This window comes from Garra rufa, chromosome 2, assembly GCF_049309525.1.
Source record: "Garra rufa chromosome 2, GarRuf1.0, whole genome shotgun sequence".
In the NCBI taxonomy this organism is placed as follows: Eukaryota; Metazoa; Chordata; class Actinopteri; order Cypriniformes; family Cyprinidae; genus Garra; species Garra rufa.
The window spans coordinates 48,700,334-48,712,990 of NC_133362.1; the positions used below are offsets into that span (position 1 = coordinate 48,700,334).

General features: G+C 40.6%; 1 protein-coding gene across 1 annotated transcript in view; it reads left to right on the forward strand.

The window, feature by feature from the left end:
• Positions 1 to 873: 873 nt before the first annotated feature.
• Positions 874 to 12,657, forward strand: part of LOC141326518 (inactive phospholipase D5-like) — a 65,877-nt gene continuing 54,093 nt past the window's right edge. The window contains exon 1 of the mRNA XM_073835260.1: positions 874 to 1,077. Coding sequence (XP_073691361.1) covers positions 1,072 to 1,077 — 6 coding nt within the window. The 5' untranslated portion in view covers positions 874 to 1,071. The remainder of the gene's footprint in view (positions 1,078 to 12,657) is intronic.

Below are 12,657 nucleotides of genomic sequence, written 5' to 3' on the forward strand. Positions count from 1 at the left end.
TAACTTTGCAAGTACGTGAACCTTCTACCTAGAGTAACCTTAACCTAAGTCTACTAAAACTGTAAGGAGTGCTGGTTGACATGTAGTTGGAAAGTTTAAGCTTATAGTAAATAGACTAAGGGGACCATCAAAATAAAACGTAATATAATGTAAAAAAATAAATGTAATATGATTAAAATTAAGTAGATTTCATATGGCGTCCACTGTGTGTTATAAATAATCATTATCTTAAAAGTTATAATCTCAAATACTCAAGTATTATAATGTAATATAATTGTTATTAATACGGGCTTTATAGAAAGTGTTACCGCAATCGTTATTACAGGTGAAATCTAACTGGTACAGTTTTTTTGGTGTACTTATATTGCCTGGCTATATTCAGTGGTTTACTTTCCTCGTCTTTTCATCATGTGTGATTTGTTTAGGACTCCCCCTTCTGGAAGTAATAATGAATCACATCATATGATGTAAAATGCTGATTACATGTTTGGCTTGAGTTCAGTCAATCCAAGTGTCTGAACAGAGATCCTGCTTGCTATTGTGTATATCTCTCTCCAAATATTCATCTTGAGGTGTCTTTAATCAGTGGCATGTTATGTTGATACCAGACAGAGTTTTATTGTTGCACTTTAATTGACAGAAGAATGTTTTGCTTTTAATGTAATAACTGTGTGTTTCACTGATTCTCAGTTGACAGTGTGGCATTTTTTATGATTGATTAATCTGTGTGTATGTGTGCGTAACTTATACTCTGGCGTGCTTCTGAATGAGTGTTTTTCAAGTTCTTATTGCGGGTCTGTGCTTGTAGGAGGAGTTTGAGCGCAGCTGGTCTCTCATTGGTTGGAGCGGCTGGAGAGGTAGTATCTCACACAGGAGGGATGGAGCGATCAGCCTCATACAGAGGGTGGAGTGAGGAGCACACAGCTCTGGAGCTGCTGGAAAACTGTGCCTTTCAGTCAGAGACATTCCAGAATCAATCAATAAAGAGCTGCAGACCCACGGCTGCGTCAGTCTCTGATCAGAGCCCGGAGTTGAGCTTCAGACGCTGTGCAGAGGCACTCACAGTCCATCATGAAGGTGAGTGTTCACCTATTAATCAAGCGCATGTGGAGCCAGCATCCCTTCAGCATCACACATTCAAAAAGATGTTGCGAAGATTTTCATGCTGGAAGTATTGACTGTTAGTTTTGTAGATTTCAGAAGGGAAAACACAGAATGATGTACATGATTCACAGTTTAAATGGTTCAATTGATTTATTCCTCAAATCAAGTAGTAAAACAGCTGCTGGTACTCTCTGACAGTTCAGCTCCTGTAATCTCCTCTAGGTTTTAATTAAATGTACATTATGTTGAAGGGTAGTGAGAGTGATGGAGTGTTAGCGTGAGCCGTGTGTGAGACTCTGCTGTGTGTTTAAGTTACAGTTGCTTCTTAAAGGTGCAGATTGACAGGTTTTACACAGGCTGTGCCAATACACAAAATCTGGTAGTAAATGGAGGGAGGATGCTGTCTATCTACAGGCAAGCTGAAGCGCTTTCTGAACGTGTAGTTGTGAAACATTACAACATCCTTTTTTGGGGGGATCATTTCAAATTTGTCATGTGAAGTACATTAGAATGAATGTGAGTGTATGTGATTGTGTTTGTGAGTCTGAGTCTTTCTGCACGTACACACTGATCTAGACTGTCAGATCTTCTCATGAATCAGGGCTGAACATACTATTCCTGATTTACTGATCAGATAATAGATCAGATTATGTTTAGAAATGACTCTAATAAGATAACAAAACCTCTAAAACACTTAATAATGAGAGCAACAGAGTAGTCATAACATGTTTTCCCAGCGACTGGCAATTGTGTTTTTTTCTAGTTAGTTGTGGTTTATCTTACAGTACACTGTGTTTGTACATGTTTGGCGCTCCTGGAGTAAGGTTTATTGTCATCTCGCGACTGCTGGAGTTCACTGTTATGTAGCGAATGCGGACGCTGGATGGCTGTCATCGGTCTTGTCATTTAATTGGGGTCAGTAAAGCTGGTCTGTCCAGGGCTCTGCAGAGATAGAGGTGATGTATGCAGTGGCGCCAGAATAACAGCTGTTTGACAGAAAACAGCCTCACTGGTATCAAGGGATCTCATGTGCGCAGCCATAATTTCAGAAGTGAGGTGAATGGTATGTATAGTCCAATACCATTCTTTTTCTGACCTTTGTCTAATTGACAGTTTTGTTATACAATGTAAACATACAGAATATTATATATTTAAATACATACCTGCAAACCTCTTCTTAACAGTAAATAATTTTAAATGCTACATATGCACATATCAATTAAACTATGGATGATTTTGTTTTAGCTCAGCCTTATCAGAGTTATGGCAGTAACTTTCCTTCATAGTCATGAACACATTTTTAAAATCTTGTAACATTTTAAAGCCTTTATTATTTTTCAACTCCACAGCTGTGCAATAAAATTAACTTTAAAGATTCACCTTTTATTCATAAAGACAACATGGAAACAATGTCTTTTCATGGATAACAACGTCTTTTTAAGATTAAATTGACATTAAATGACCCATATAACCAGAAGATGGCAGCAGAGGATCAATCATTGGCTGCAGCTGCCATTTCAACTCCCTAGTTTTTTCAAGACGTCTTGCTTTTCGATTTATTATAAGATTTCTAGTATAATAAATTGTATACTTTTACCGCACTTTAGTATATAGTATAGCAAGTTCTGAAAGTAATTAAAATAAATAAATAAATAAGCTCAGACACATAAAGGTAAATTATTTAAATACTTATATATAGTTCACTACAAATTAAAGAAGTTAAATATTAATGGTATAAGAATTAAATAATGCACTCAATATTAATCAATATGAATTTGAAATATTTTAATAATTTTAATAACTACATCTTTTAAGCTTTATCTTGAACTGTAAAAGCTAACTCTGTCACATAAAACTGTCATTCTTGAAACGGGATACATGGACGTTTGGTCCTCTTAGACAAACAAAACTTTTCTTGGAGTGTGAATGGATTATGTAGAGAAAACGAGCAAAGTAAACTCCCATTACAGCACAGTACAGTTGACCAGAAATGACTGAGCTGGCTTGTCTAAAACAAGGAAGTAATCCATGCATATGGTCAATTGCTCATAAAAGACAAGGTAGAATCATAATGCAAAATCGTCAAACAAGCAAATGTCTCTAGTACATTCTAAACACAATAATTCTTTTCTCTCATACGAAACTCTACAAGAAAGGAATGAAACACAAACACAAAGGTAATGGGTTAACAAACAAACACTAAGTGACAAGAAGAACGAATTTGACAAATGGCACAGAAATGGCAAAATGAGCGATGGCACAAAGATGGCCCCAGTTGAGAGTTTGGGGCATTGCTTATAACTGGGTCAGGTGAGGGAGTGGACCAATAGCCACCTTCAGGGAATTAGCTCAAGAACACACCCACCTGTAACACAACAGGCACAGATACAATATACACACACAAGAGGGCAATATAACATGAATGAACATATGACAAGAACTCGTAGAAACAGAATAAGGAGAGGTGACTGATAGGACAGTGGCAGATGTTTTTAAGATTCTGAGCACCACTGACAGACATCTCTTTATAACCCTTCTGACGGTGTACGGCCCTTTGAAGATGTTAATGTACCATGTCCCAGAACCTCTTACTCTCCTGGAACCAATGGTCAAACGATGGAACATCTGACAGTTCCCTGGACCACCAGTACAGAGGAAGCTGGAAACTGGGTTTTTGGTTACAAAAGTTCTGGTAACCATGGAAAAAGGTTTGCAAGAATGTCCAGTTTCCTTGCCCATACCATCCTGCCAGTGGTATCCAAAGGAGAGGCTCACAAACCTAGAAGAGTGAAAAATGCATTACAGAACTGGGCGATGAATTGTGGCCCACGGTGTGGAACAATGTCCTCTGTGAGGGCAAACATAGAATTTATGGTTGAGCATCAGTTGAGCAGTCTCCATGGTGGTGGGGAGTCCTCTGAGAGGAATTAGGCTACAGGTCTTGGAAAATCTATCTATAATGATGCGGATGTAGTATAACCATCCAATGGAAAGCAGAACAGTGATAAAATCCATTCCTAGGCACGACCAGGGATGATAAAGGAATGGGCAACAAGAGGAACTTACCAGATGGAAGATGGCGAGGATTCTTTGAGATGGCATAATCCAAACATCCTTCTCATGCCCACCATCTTGCAGCAATGATAGGGTTTGATTGACCTTTGGGTGGCCAGTGCCCACTGAGGAATTAACTAATCTGATCAGAGGAAGTGTTGGGAATGTACATGTGATCTGGGGAGTACCCCAGTCGAGGGACTTTCAAAGCATTGGCTTCAGCAAATTGCCATTGGACTATAGTTGAATAGAATTGATTGTGAGTTTGGGGGATTCATCAGAAGCATAGAGACCTGGCTTTTACACATAATCTTCTGGCTTTTGTCATAACTTCTGTCCAACAGGGTAAGCTTCTTGGAGATAAAGGCACATGGATGGAGTTTTGGTGGCGTCCCCTGCTGCTGAGACAGGACCACTCCTTCCCCATTTGTTTGGACATTGACTTCCACAAGGAAGGGCGTTTCTGGGTCTGGATAGATTAGAAGTGGTGCACTGGTAAATGCTTCTTTGAGCCACTGACTTAGGGGAAGGCTGTTGTCCAGCACAGATTGTAACTTTTTGATTGATGTTGGAATGGGCCAGTTGTGGACTACTTAAACTTTCCCCTTGTCTATTCGGATGCCATCTTTACTGATGTGGTAACCAAGAAACTGACTGATGGTTGATGGAACATGCACCTTTTGGGTTTAAGGAAGAGCTGGAATTTTCATAGTCATTGGAGATCCTCTAGAACATGCTAGTGATGGCCATGGTCCAGGAGTACACCAAGATGTCATCAATGTATACCACCAAAAAAATGATAGAGGTACTCCCAAAGCACTGCAAGCAAGAAATCCAGGAATACAGTCGAGTGATGAATAAGCCATACAGCATGACACAATACTTACAATGGCCAGTATAGGTCACAAAAACAGTCTTCTTGACCCCATAACGTATATGGATGAGGTTATAGGCAGTATGTATAGGTATAGTATAGGAGGTCCAACTTGGTAAAGATGTTTTTTTCTCAGAGTTGTTCCAGGGCCACTGGGACAATGGGAAGTGGGCAGTGGTGGAAAAGTACTGAAAAACCATACTCAAGTAAATATACTATTACTTCCCAAAAAAATATAGCATGAGTAGAGCAAAACTACCTTTCCTTAGTACTATTCAGTGTACGAGTAAAAAGTAAGTAGTGAGTATTATGCTGTGAATGTTATTACACCTTATGCACTGCAAATTAAAAATGTAGCTAACAGTGTCATTCTCTTTTATGGATTTTTCTCAATATATATATTTCTCCAACAGCACTAAAAATGCAGGACTGTAATATTTGAAAATGCAACCAACAATCAGGTAACATTTATGACAACTATTCCGTAGAGGTCTTCTTACAGGTTAGTAAGTACTGTAAAAAGGTTGCAAATTATTGTAAATTAATAATTTAACGTAAACAGATCAGACTGTGGCACAAATTAGAAAATTACACTGTAGTGAATATAACATGCGCTAACTGAGAAGTATATCAAAATTAATGCAGACTTGCAGAGATTTTAATGTAGGGGTCAAGAACAAGCTTATGTTTTGAATTTGTTGTTCAGTTTTATATTGAGCTGATTCTCAATTTGTACTGTTCAGCTCGTTCAGGTGTAAACAGCTGCCTGGCACAACTAAGAAGACGCTCACATGCTGCAGAGGCAGGCAAGGGTGTGTTTAGTTTGAGGCTTAGCTTTTTCACCACAGGAAACAAGTAAAGCAGACCCATCTCTTCTGAGGCACAAGCCAAGTATCCATCCAATTCAGATGCAGTTGAGGATGGAACAGTCTTAATGGAAAAAAAGAAGTAATCTTCGTCAGAGGCATCATGTTGTGATTTACTTTGCTGCGTGCCCTTGATGACATCAAGATGATGCAGGATGTAATCCAAACATACCATATACATAAAATACAAACATTAATAATAACTGTGGATAATGCTGGTTAGGTAGGCAAGTTAATAAATATTGAACTAATAGCTTAACTCCACACAAACCCATACACAGTAGTGGAACAGTTCCAAGTGGAGTAAGCTAAATATATCCATGACTCCTGACATAAAAAAATGCTGCATGTTCTCTCTCTTTAACTGAAATTTTCATAATATTCATTCATGTACAAAATATTAGGAATATTTTACCTGCTTTTACAATGTGGGCCTTATCTGCCCATGGCGTTTTGAATTTTGGAAGAAGAACTGCAGCACTGATGAGTTCTAGGTCTTCCATAAACTCCCCAAAGCGCTTTGCAGACCCTGCTGCAGAACATGAATAAGGAGAAGACATACCTTGAGCTCCATCTTTATGAGCTTGGAATAAAGAAGGTAGAGGGTGGGAAGCAACCCATCTGAGTCAGTTAACTTTTGTTGACTCTGTTCGCCATACACCTTAAAGGTTTTAATAAAATTCGATGGACTTGTTGGAAAAGGGATCGGAGGACTCAAATGCAGTCAAAAAAAGAGAAAGTTTTCTTACTTAGATTTTTTGTCTTGATTCCAGACAAAATATCTAAAAATTCTTAAATCAAGAAGGATTTTCTAGACAATTAAAAATTATTGTCTTTTGCTTAAAACAAGCAAAATTATCTGCCATTGGGGTAAGCAAAATAATCTTATATAATCTTACATAATCTCAGACAACTGGATTATTTTGCTTACCCCATTGGCAGATTATTTTGCTTGTTTCAAGCAAAAACTCACTTGATTTTAACTTATTTTTTTCTGGAAACAAGAAAATATTTTTGACTTTTTAGATATTTTGGCTAGAAACAAGACAAAAAAATCTAAGTAGGAAAAGCATTTTTTTCAGTGAAGTTTTGACATGCCCTGACATTTGTGCCTTTTTCAGTATCTTAAAACATATTAATGGCTAAAGTCTGATTACATTGTAATCAGCACACATTGGGCTACAATAATATGTAAGAAACATGAATGTACATGTTTTTGTTTTTGAGAAAACAACGTTTATGCGTGTTTCACGAGTTCCCTCTCACAGATAATAAACTGAGCGAAAGGTTGTGCGTATTTGGCGTGCTGTCCGGGAGAGGGCCTCGAGCTCGGTAGTCATTCCCGAGCCCGGGCCTCTCCCCCGCCCAGGGGGAGGGGTCCGAGCTCAGCACTGGCCCGAACCCTATAGGCGCTCCCCCCAAAGGCTGGATGTGAGGAGACGGGGTGGAGGAGGGGCGTTGACAAGACAAGAGATGATGAAGGTAGGAATGTTGTGTTATTTATAGGGATTTTTCCTGTGCTGATTGGATAGGGAGAGTGATTGTTAAGGGTGAATTGGCCGTGTTAATTATCTGTGTGAGCTCCTCCCGAAACTTGTTAATAAAACATCACTTAGTGAAAAACGAAAAAAAAATTAAGTCACTGAAATAAGGCCATGAAACGCATACAGAACATTTGTTTACAAGACTTTTGAGAACTGGATGTGGTAGGCTAGAGTTTTTTTACAGAATGATGTGAAAATCTTAAACAATATATTGATGTACATTTTCTAAAACATGTTTTGTGATCGAAAGGGAATATGCAAGAGAGTGACAATAGCCCATGAATATTTATTGATTCACACCTGAGAGACTAGAACCCTCCCCTGATGGCCCATCAATGAGACTGTGACTGTCAGGTAAGAAACAATGTGAGAAGACTCAAAGACTGGAGTTTTCTGGAGTCTTCGAACCTGTGTGTATGCCTACTGTGAAATTACCACATCAAACGAGACGTGCTAACATGGATGCAGCTATGAAGCCGCAGGGTTTGCTTCAGGGCAGGGGCATTGCTAGACCCTTTTTACTGGGGCACGTGCCCCAGTGAAAATCTGCTGTGCCCCAGTAAAATCTCAAATTTGAGTTATAATTTACTTTGATAATCCCGAAATAAAGACATTAAACTATATGCAACAACTGAATTGACGCTTCTAAAAGCAACGCAGTTTAACCGAAGACTATGCACGCAGATATCCATGCCCGTGCGCGTCTGTATTTAACTGCAACGCGCACGTCGCGCAGACTTTTACGCAGAGGTACATGCAGTGTTGGAATATTTGGTTACACAAGTTTGTATAGTTAATTGTGTTGTAAATGCAATTGTCAAGCAGTTTGTGATGCATTTCGGAAACAGGAGATGAGCCCCTGGTCTAATGTGCCACCTGGCTTGAGAAACCCGTTCTCAAAGACTTACTTTTAGTCATTATTTGGGTAGCACACATATTCTGAATGCCTTCGGCAGAATTCAAATTAGCCATTTTAATCTAGATTAATCTAGATTAATTCCAAGATTACAGTGAGATTAATCCAGATTAAAAAAATTAATCTATGCCCACCACTATTTAAAATGCATATACATATCATAGATATATTGATCATGCCTCTGTGTTGTGTATTCGCTGAGTTTCAGTTCATTTATTGTCGTGTTTCTGAATGAAGATCACGGAGACCAACGTCGCAAAATCACCATGTTTTTTTTTTTGTTGTTATTATGAGTGTATAGAAATAAAAGTAGGTCCTTTACAGATTTGATTGATTTACTGCTCGTATCTGTACAATCAGAAATGATGGAGTAATTGAAGTTCCTTTTGGGGTTATCAATGAAACAGCCACAAAACACGCGGGCACGTTTGTCGACCCCAGAGAGTTAATGCCTCGCCTAAGGATCCTGGACACAGTGCAGAAGTCAGAGAAGCAAAAAATCATTAAGCACAGCCATAAAGCACTAAACACATAAGACATACCCACGCCGAAAGAAGAAAAATACAGGAAATAAATAGGCAGCGGAAATGAGTAACAGGTGTGGGATGATGGAGCGCACAGCTCTGTGAGTAGTGCTGATTGCTGCACCACATGAGGGCGACAATGACATGATCAAAACAAACACCACATGCAACTGACAGTGACATCACACAGGTGAAATGGCAGGATGGAGTCAAAGAAGTTACAGAAGTTACATCCCTCCCAGGGATGCCCCCTGGCATCTCTGGAAGACTCACCATGACACCGGTGGAATTGGTCTATGAGAGCACGGTCCAGTATGTCACAACCCGGAATCCATTGATGCGCCATCTACGGCCACCAAAACCATTGCTTAATCAGTGATAGTACGAGCAGCTCCCAGGTGGCAAGCTAGTCTTGAAGAATGGCCCCACTGAAGGACGCCGGCCTAGAAACAAACAACAGGCCCTCTGGGCATCTGGGGGGATAGTGACGCTGCCTAGCGCCTCGCTGATTCTGGATTCCACCTCCTAGGTGACTACCGCAACCACCCGGCTGGGTGGCAAAAAGCCGTGAGAGCGCATTGGGTTTACCGCTCTTACCCCCAAGGTGATAGGAGATGTTAAAGTTAAAACGCCTGAAGAATAGAGCCCAACGGTCCTGTCGTGAATTTAGTCTCTTGGTGGAACGGATGTACTCGTGTTTTTTATGGTTGGTCCAAACCAAAAAAGGAACCCCTGCACCCTCCAGCCAGTGGTGCCATTCCTCCAATGGCAATTTAACAGCCAGTAACTTCTTATTCCCGATGTCGTAGTTCCGTTCCGAGGGGATAAGATGATGAGAGAAAAAGGCGCAAAGGTGTATTTTGTCATCAGCGAGTGATCTCTGGGACAAAATCGCCCCCCACTCCCACCTCTGACACATCCACCTCCACTACGAATTAGCAAGACGGGTCCAGGTTCTTAAGGATGGGGGCTGAAACAAAGCGCCCTTTTAATTTGTCAAAGGCCTCCTGAGCCTGTTCTGACCAACAGAAACGCCTTCGTGTGGAGATGAAACTAGTCAATGGCAGGTCGATTTGGCTAAAACTGCCTGTAAAAATTGGCAAACCCCAGAAATCGCTGGACAGCTTTACAATTATCTGGGGTGGACCAATTAACAACGGCTTCTACTTTGGCGGGATCCATTCGAATGCCCTCTGGCGACAAAATAAACACCAGGAATGGAACTGACCATGCATGGAACTCACACATCTCCACCTTGGCGAATAAACGATTCTCTAGAAGCCACTCTAACACTCGCCTGATGTGCTGGCCGTGATCACGCGCATTCTGGGAGAAGATCGGGATGTCGTTGAAGTATACAAATACAAACCGCTTGACCATGAGAGTTTGAAAGTGAAAAGGGCATGACCAGATATTCGAAGTGACCTGTAGGGGTGTTAAAGGCGGTCTTCCATTCGTCCCCCTTCCTAATCTGAACTAGGTTATAAGCATTGCATAGGTCTAACTTTGTAAAGATGGTTGCCCCCTGTAAGAGTTAGAAGGCCGAAGACATCAGCAGCAAGGGATGACTGTTCTTGACCATGCTGTCATTCAGCCCCCGATAATCAATACAGGGATGGAGCGAACCATCCTTCTTGTTCCTTGACTCTTAGCTTCACAGTTGGTCTGGATATGACTCTACAGCTACATTTTTTGCTTGAAGTTCAACTATGGTAAAGGGCTGAAAACTTTCACAGACAAACTCATCTACAAGCCTGTCAATTGTAGACAAGCAACCTGCATGCATGACATGGAGTGGTCTTTAATCTTTGTCTGTTTCACAGCTGTATCACACCTCTGTTCTTATGATTTTTCTTTCAAGACACATTCATTGTACTGCTTTCGTTTCGTTTCATATTTCGGACCACTCATAAAAACTGATAAAAACCACTGAACCAAATCACCTACCCTGCCCTGAAGGTTGAAGGGTGGATGTAACCTCACTGGAGTCCCTCTTCAATGTACTCCTCCATGGCCTTCTGTTCAGGTATGGAAAGAGAATATATTTTGCCACGTGAATCTGTGACATTTGCCTTGTTTTTTGTGAATTTCTGTTAATGTCTAGTTCAGCTAGGAAACTCTTCGTAGCAAATGTTCTGTGGTCTGTCATAGCTTACACTGTAATGGTTAATTACATTATTACATTGACTCCATCAACAAACTGGACAGCAGGATTTTAGCACTCGAATATGCTCAAGCAAACTCCTTGACTTGCCATGTCAACACTTAACATCCTGTTACATAATTATTGACATCACACAGAGGTTTTGCCTGGCTTCAGCTCTTCCAGTTTCTACAAGCGACACTGTTTATTCTGCCTTAATCCTAATCTGTTCTTTTGGACTGATGGATAAGCGCAAAGTACTATACACTGTGGTGATGTCTTTAGTGTATTAAATAAGTGTGACTTCAGACTATCTGAAAGCCTTACCCTAGCCAAGTTTAATGTGGCCTTTGGAGTTTATAGGTACACTATTTGTGAGGTGTATTCTAAAAGATCCGTTGAGTTGAATCTATAGCCATTGTTTCTGATTTGGCCATTAAATATCATATTACTCCTTTTTTATTTTTAGCCAAATCAATGCTTTTCACTCAGTTCCAGACTGGACTGACCAAGGGCTAATCGGTAAGCACTTTACCCATCAACAAGTCATCACCTATGCCATATATTGCTTACTCTCACAAGATCCCCTTTACCACTTCAGAAAAGATGAGCACAGAATATTTTTTTTAAATTTGTATTCATTTAAACAAGTATGTTTATTCTTATATTAGCTGCAAATTTGTGCATTGGCGTAGTCATCCCAGAGCCGCTTGGCCCCGCAGGTAAAAACTGTGTCCAAGAAAATTAACAGCTATTTACTTTAATCAACATGCAAGAATATTCTAACAATGTTTCTAAGCATCCAAATAATTTGGTTATTTTGGTCTCCTGTGTGGTTTCCATATTTTTCTCATATTCCAAAAGACCTCTTCACATTTTTATATCTAGACTATTATATTTATCCAAATCGGTTTCGGACCTGCAAGATCTGTTCCCTTCCGGAGGGAACTCTACGCTGCGTCCTGGTTCAGGACACTATGGGAACTGCCTTCAGCGTGACCGGTTCTGAAGCTCTTATAAAACAACGACAATGAACTTGACATTGACCGGCGCCAGCCCATGACGTCATTAACAAGGCACCTACTAGTATAAAAGGGCGCTTGTGAATACATCAACCATCTTTTTGTTCTTCAGCCTTACCTTGTTCTAAGCTCGAGTAGAATGATAATTCCTAGAGTATACAGTTCAGCAAGTGTGCAGAATCCGTGTCAGAGAAATCTGACACCAGATGACGTGCGCAGCCTGTTTGTTATGTGTTTGGGTGTGAGCACGCGCGCTCTGTTCTTGAGAGTGCAGAGCGCGTTCATCGTGAGAGTTTCTCTCTAAGGAAACTCCGCTCTCGTTTGTCCCCTTTTCCGAGGGAATCGGGACATTTATCTGCCCTACGCGGCTCGGGTCCCGTTGCAGCCGAGGCTGCACGGAGAATGAGCCCGAGGTGGTTACAGATGAAGCGCGTACATGAGTTGAGAGATGTGTAATCTCTCACGCTCGTCAGCCGCTGACGAGGGCGAGCTGCGGGCGAAGGATGTATTATTTTCTGACATCCTTTGATGCAGCAGCAAGTGCTCTACTGGTTTTAGCCAGGTAAGCAGGATGTGGCTGTTATGGGCGAAAAGTGATTTTCTGAGCTCT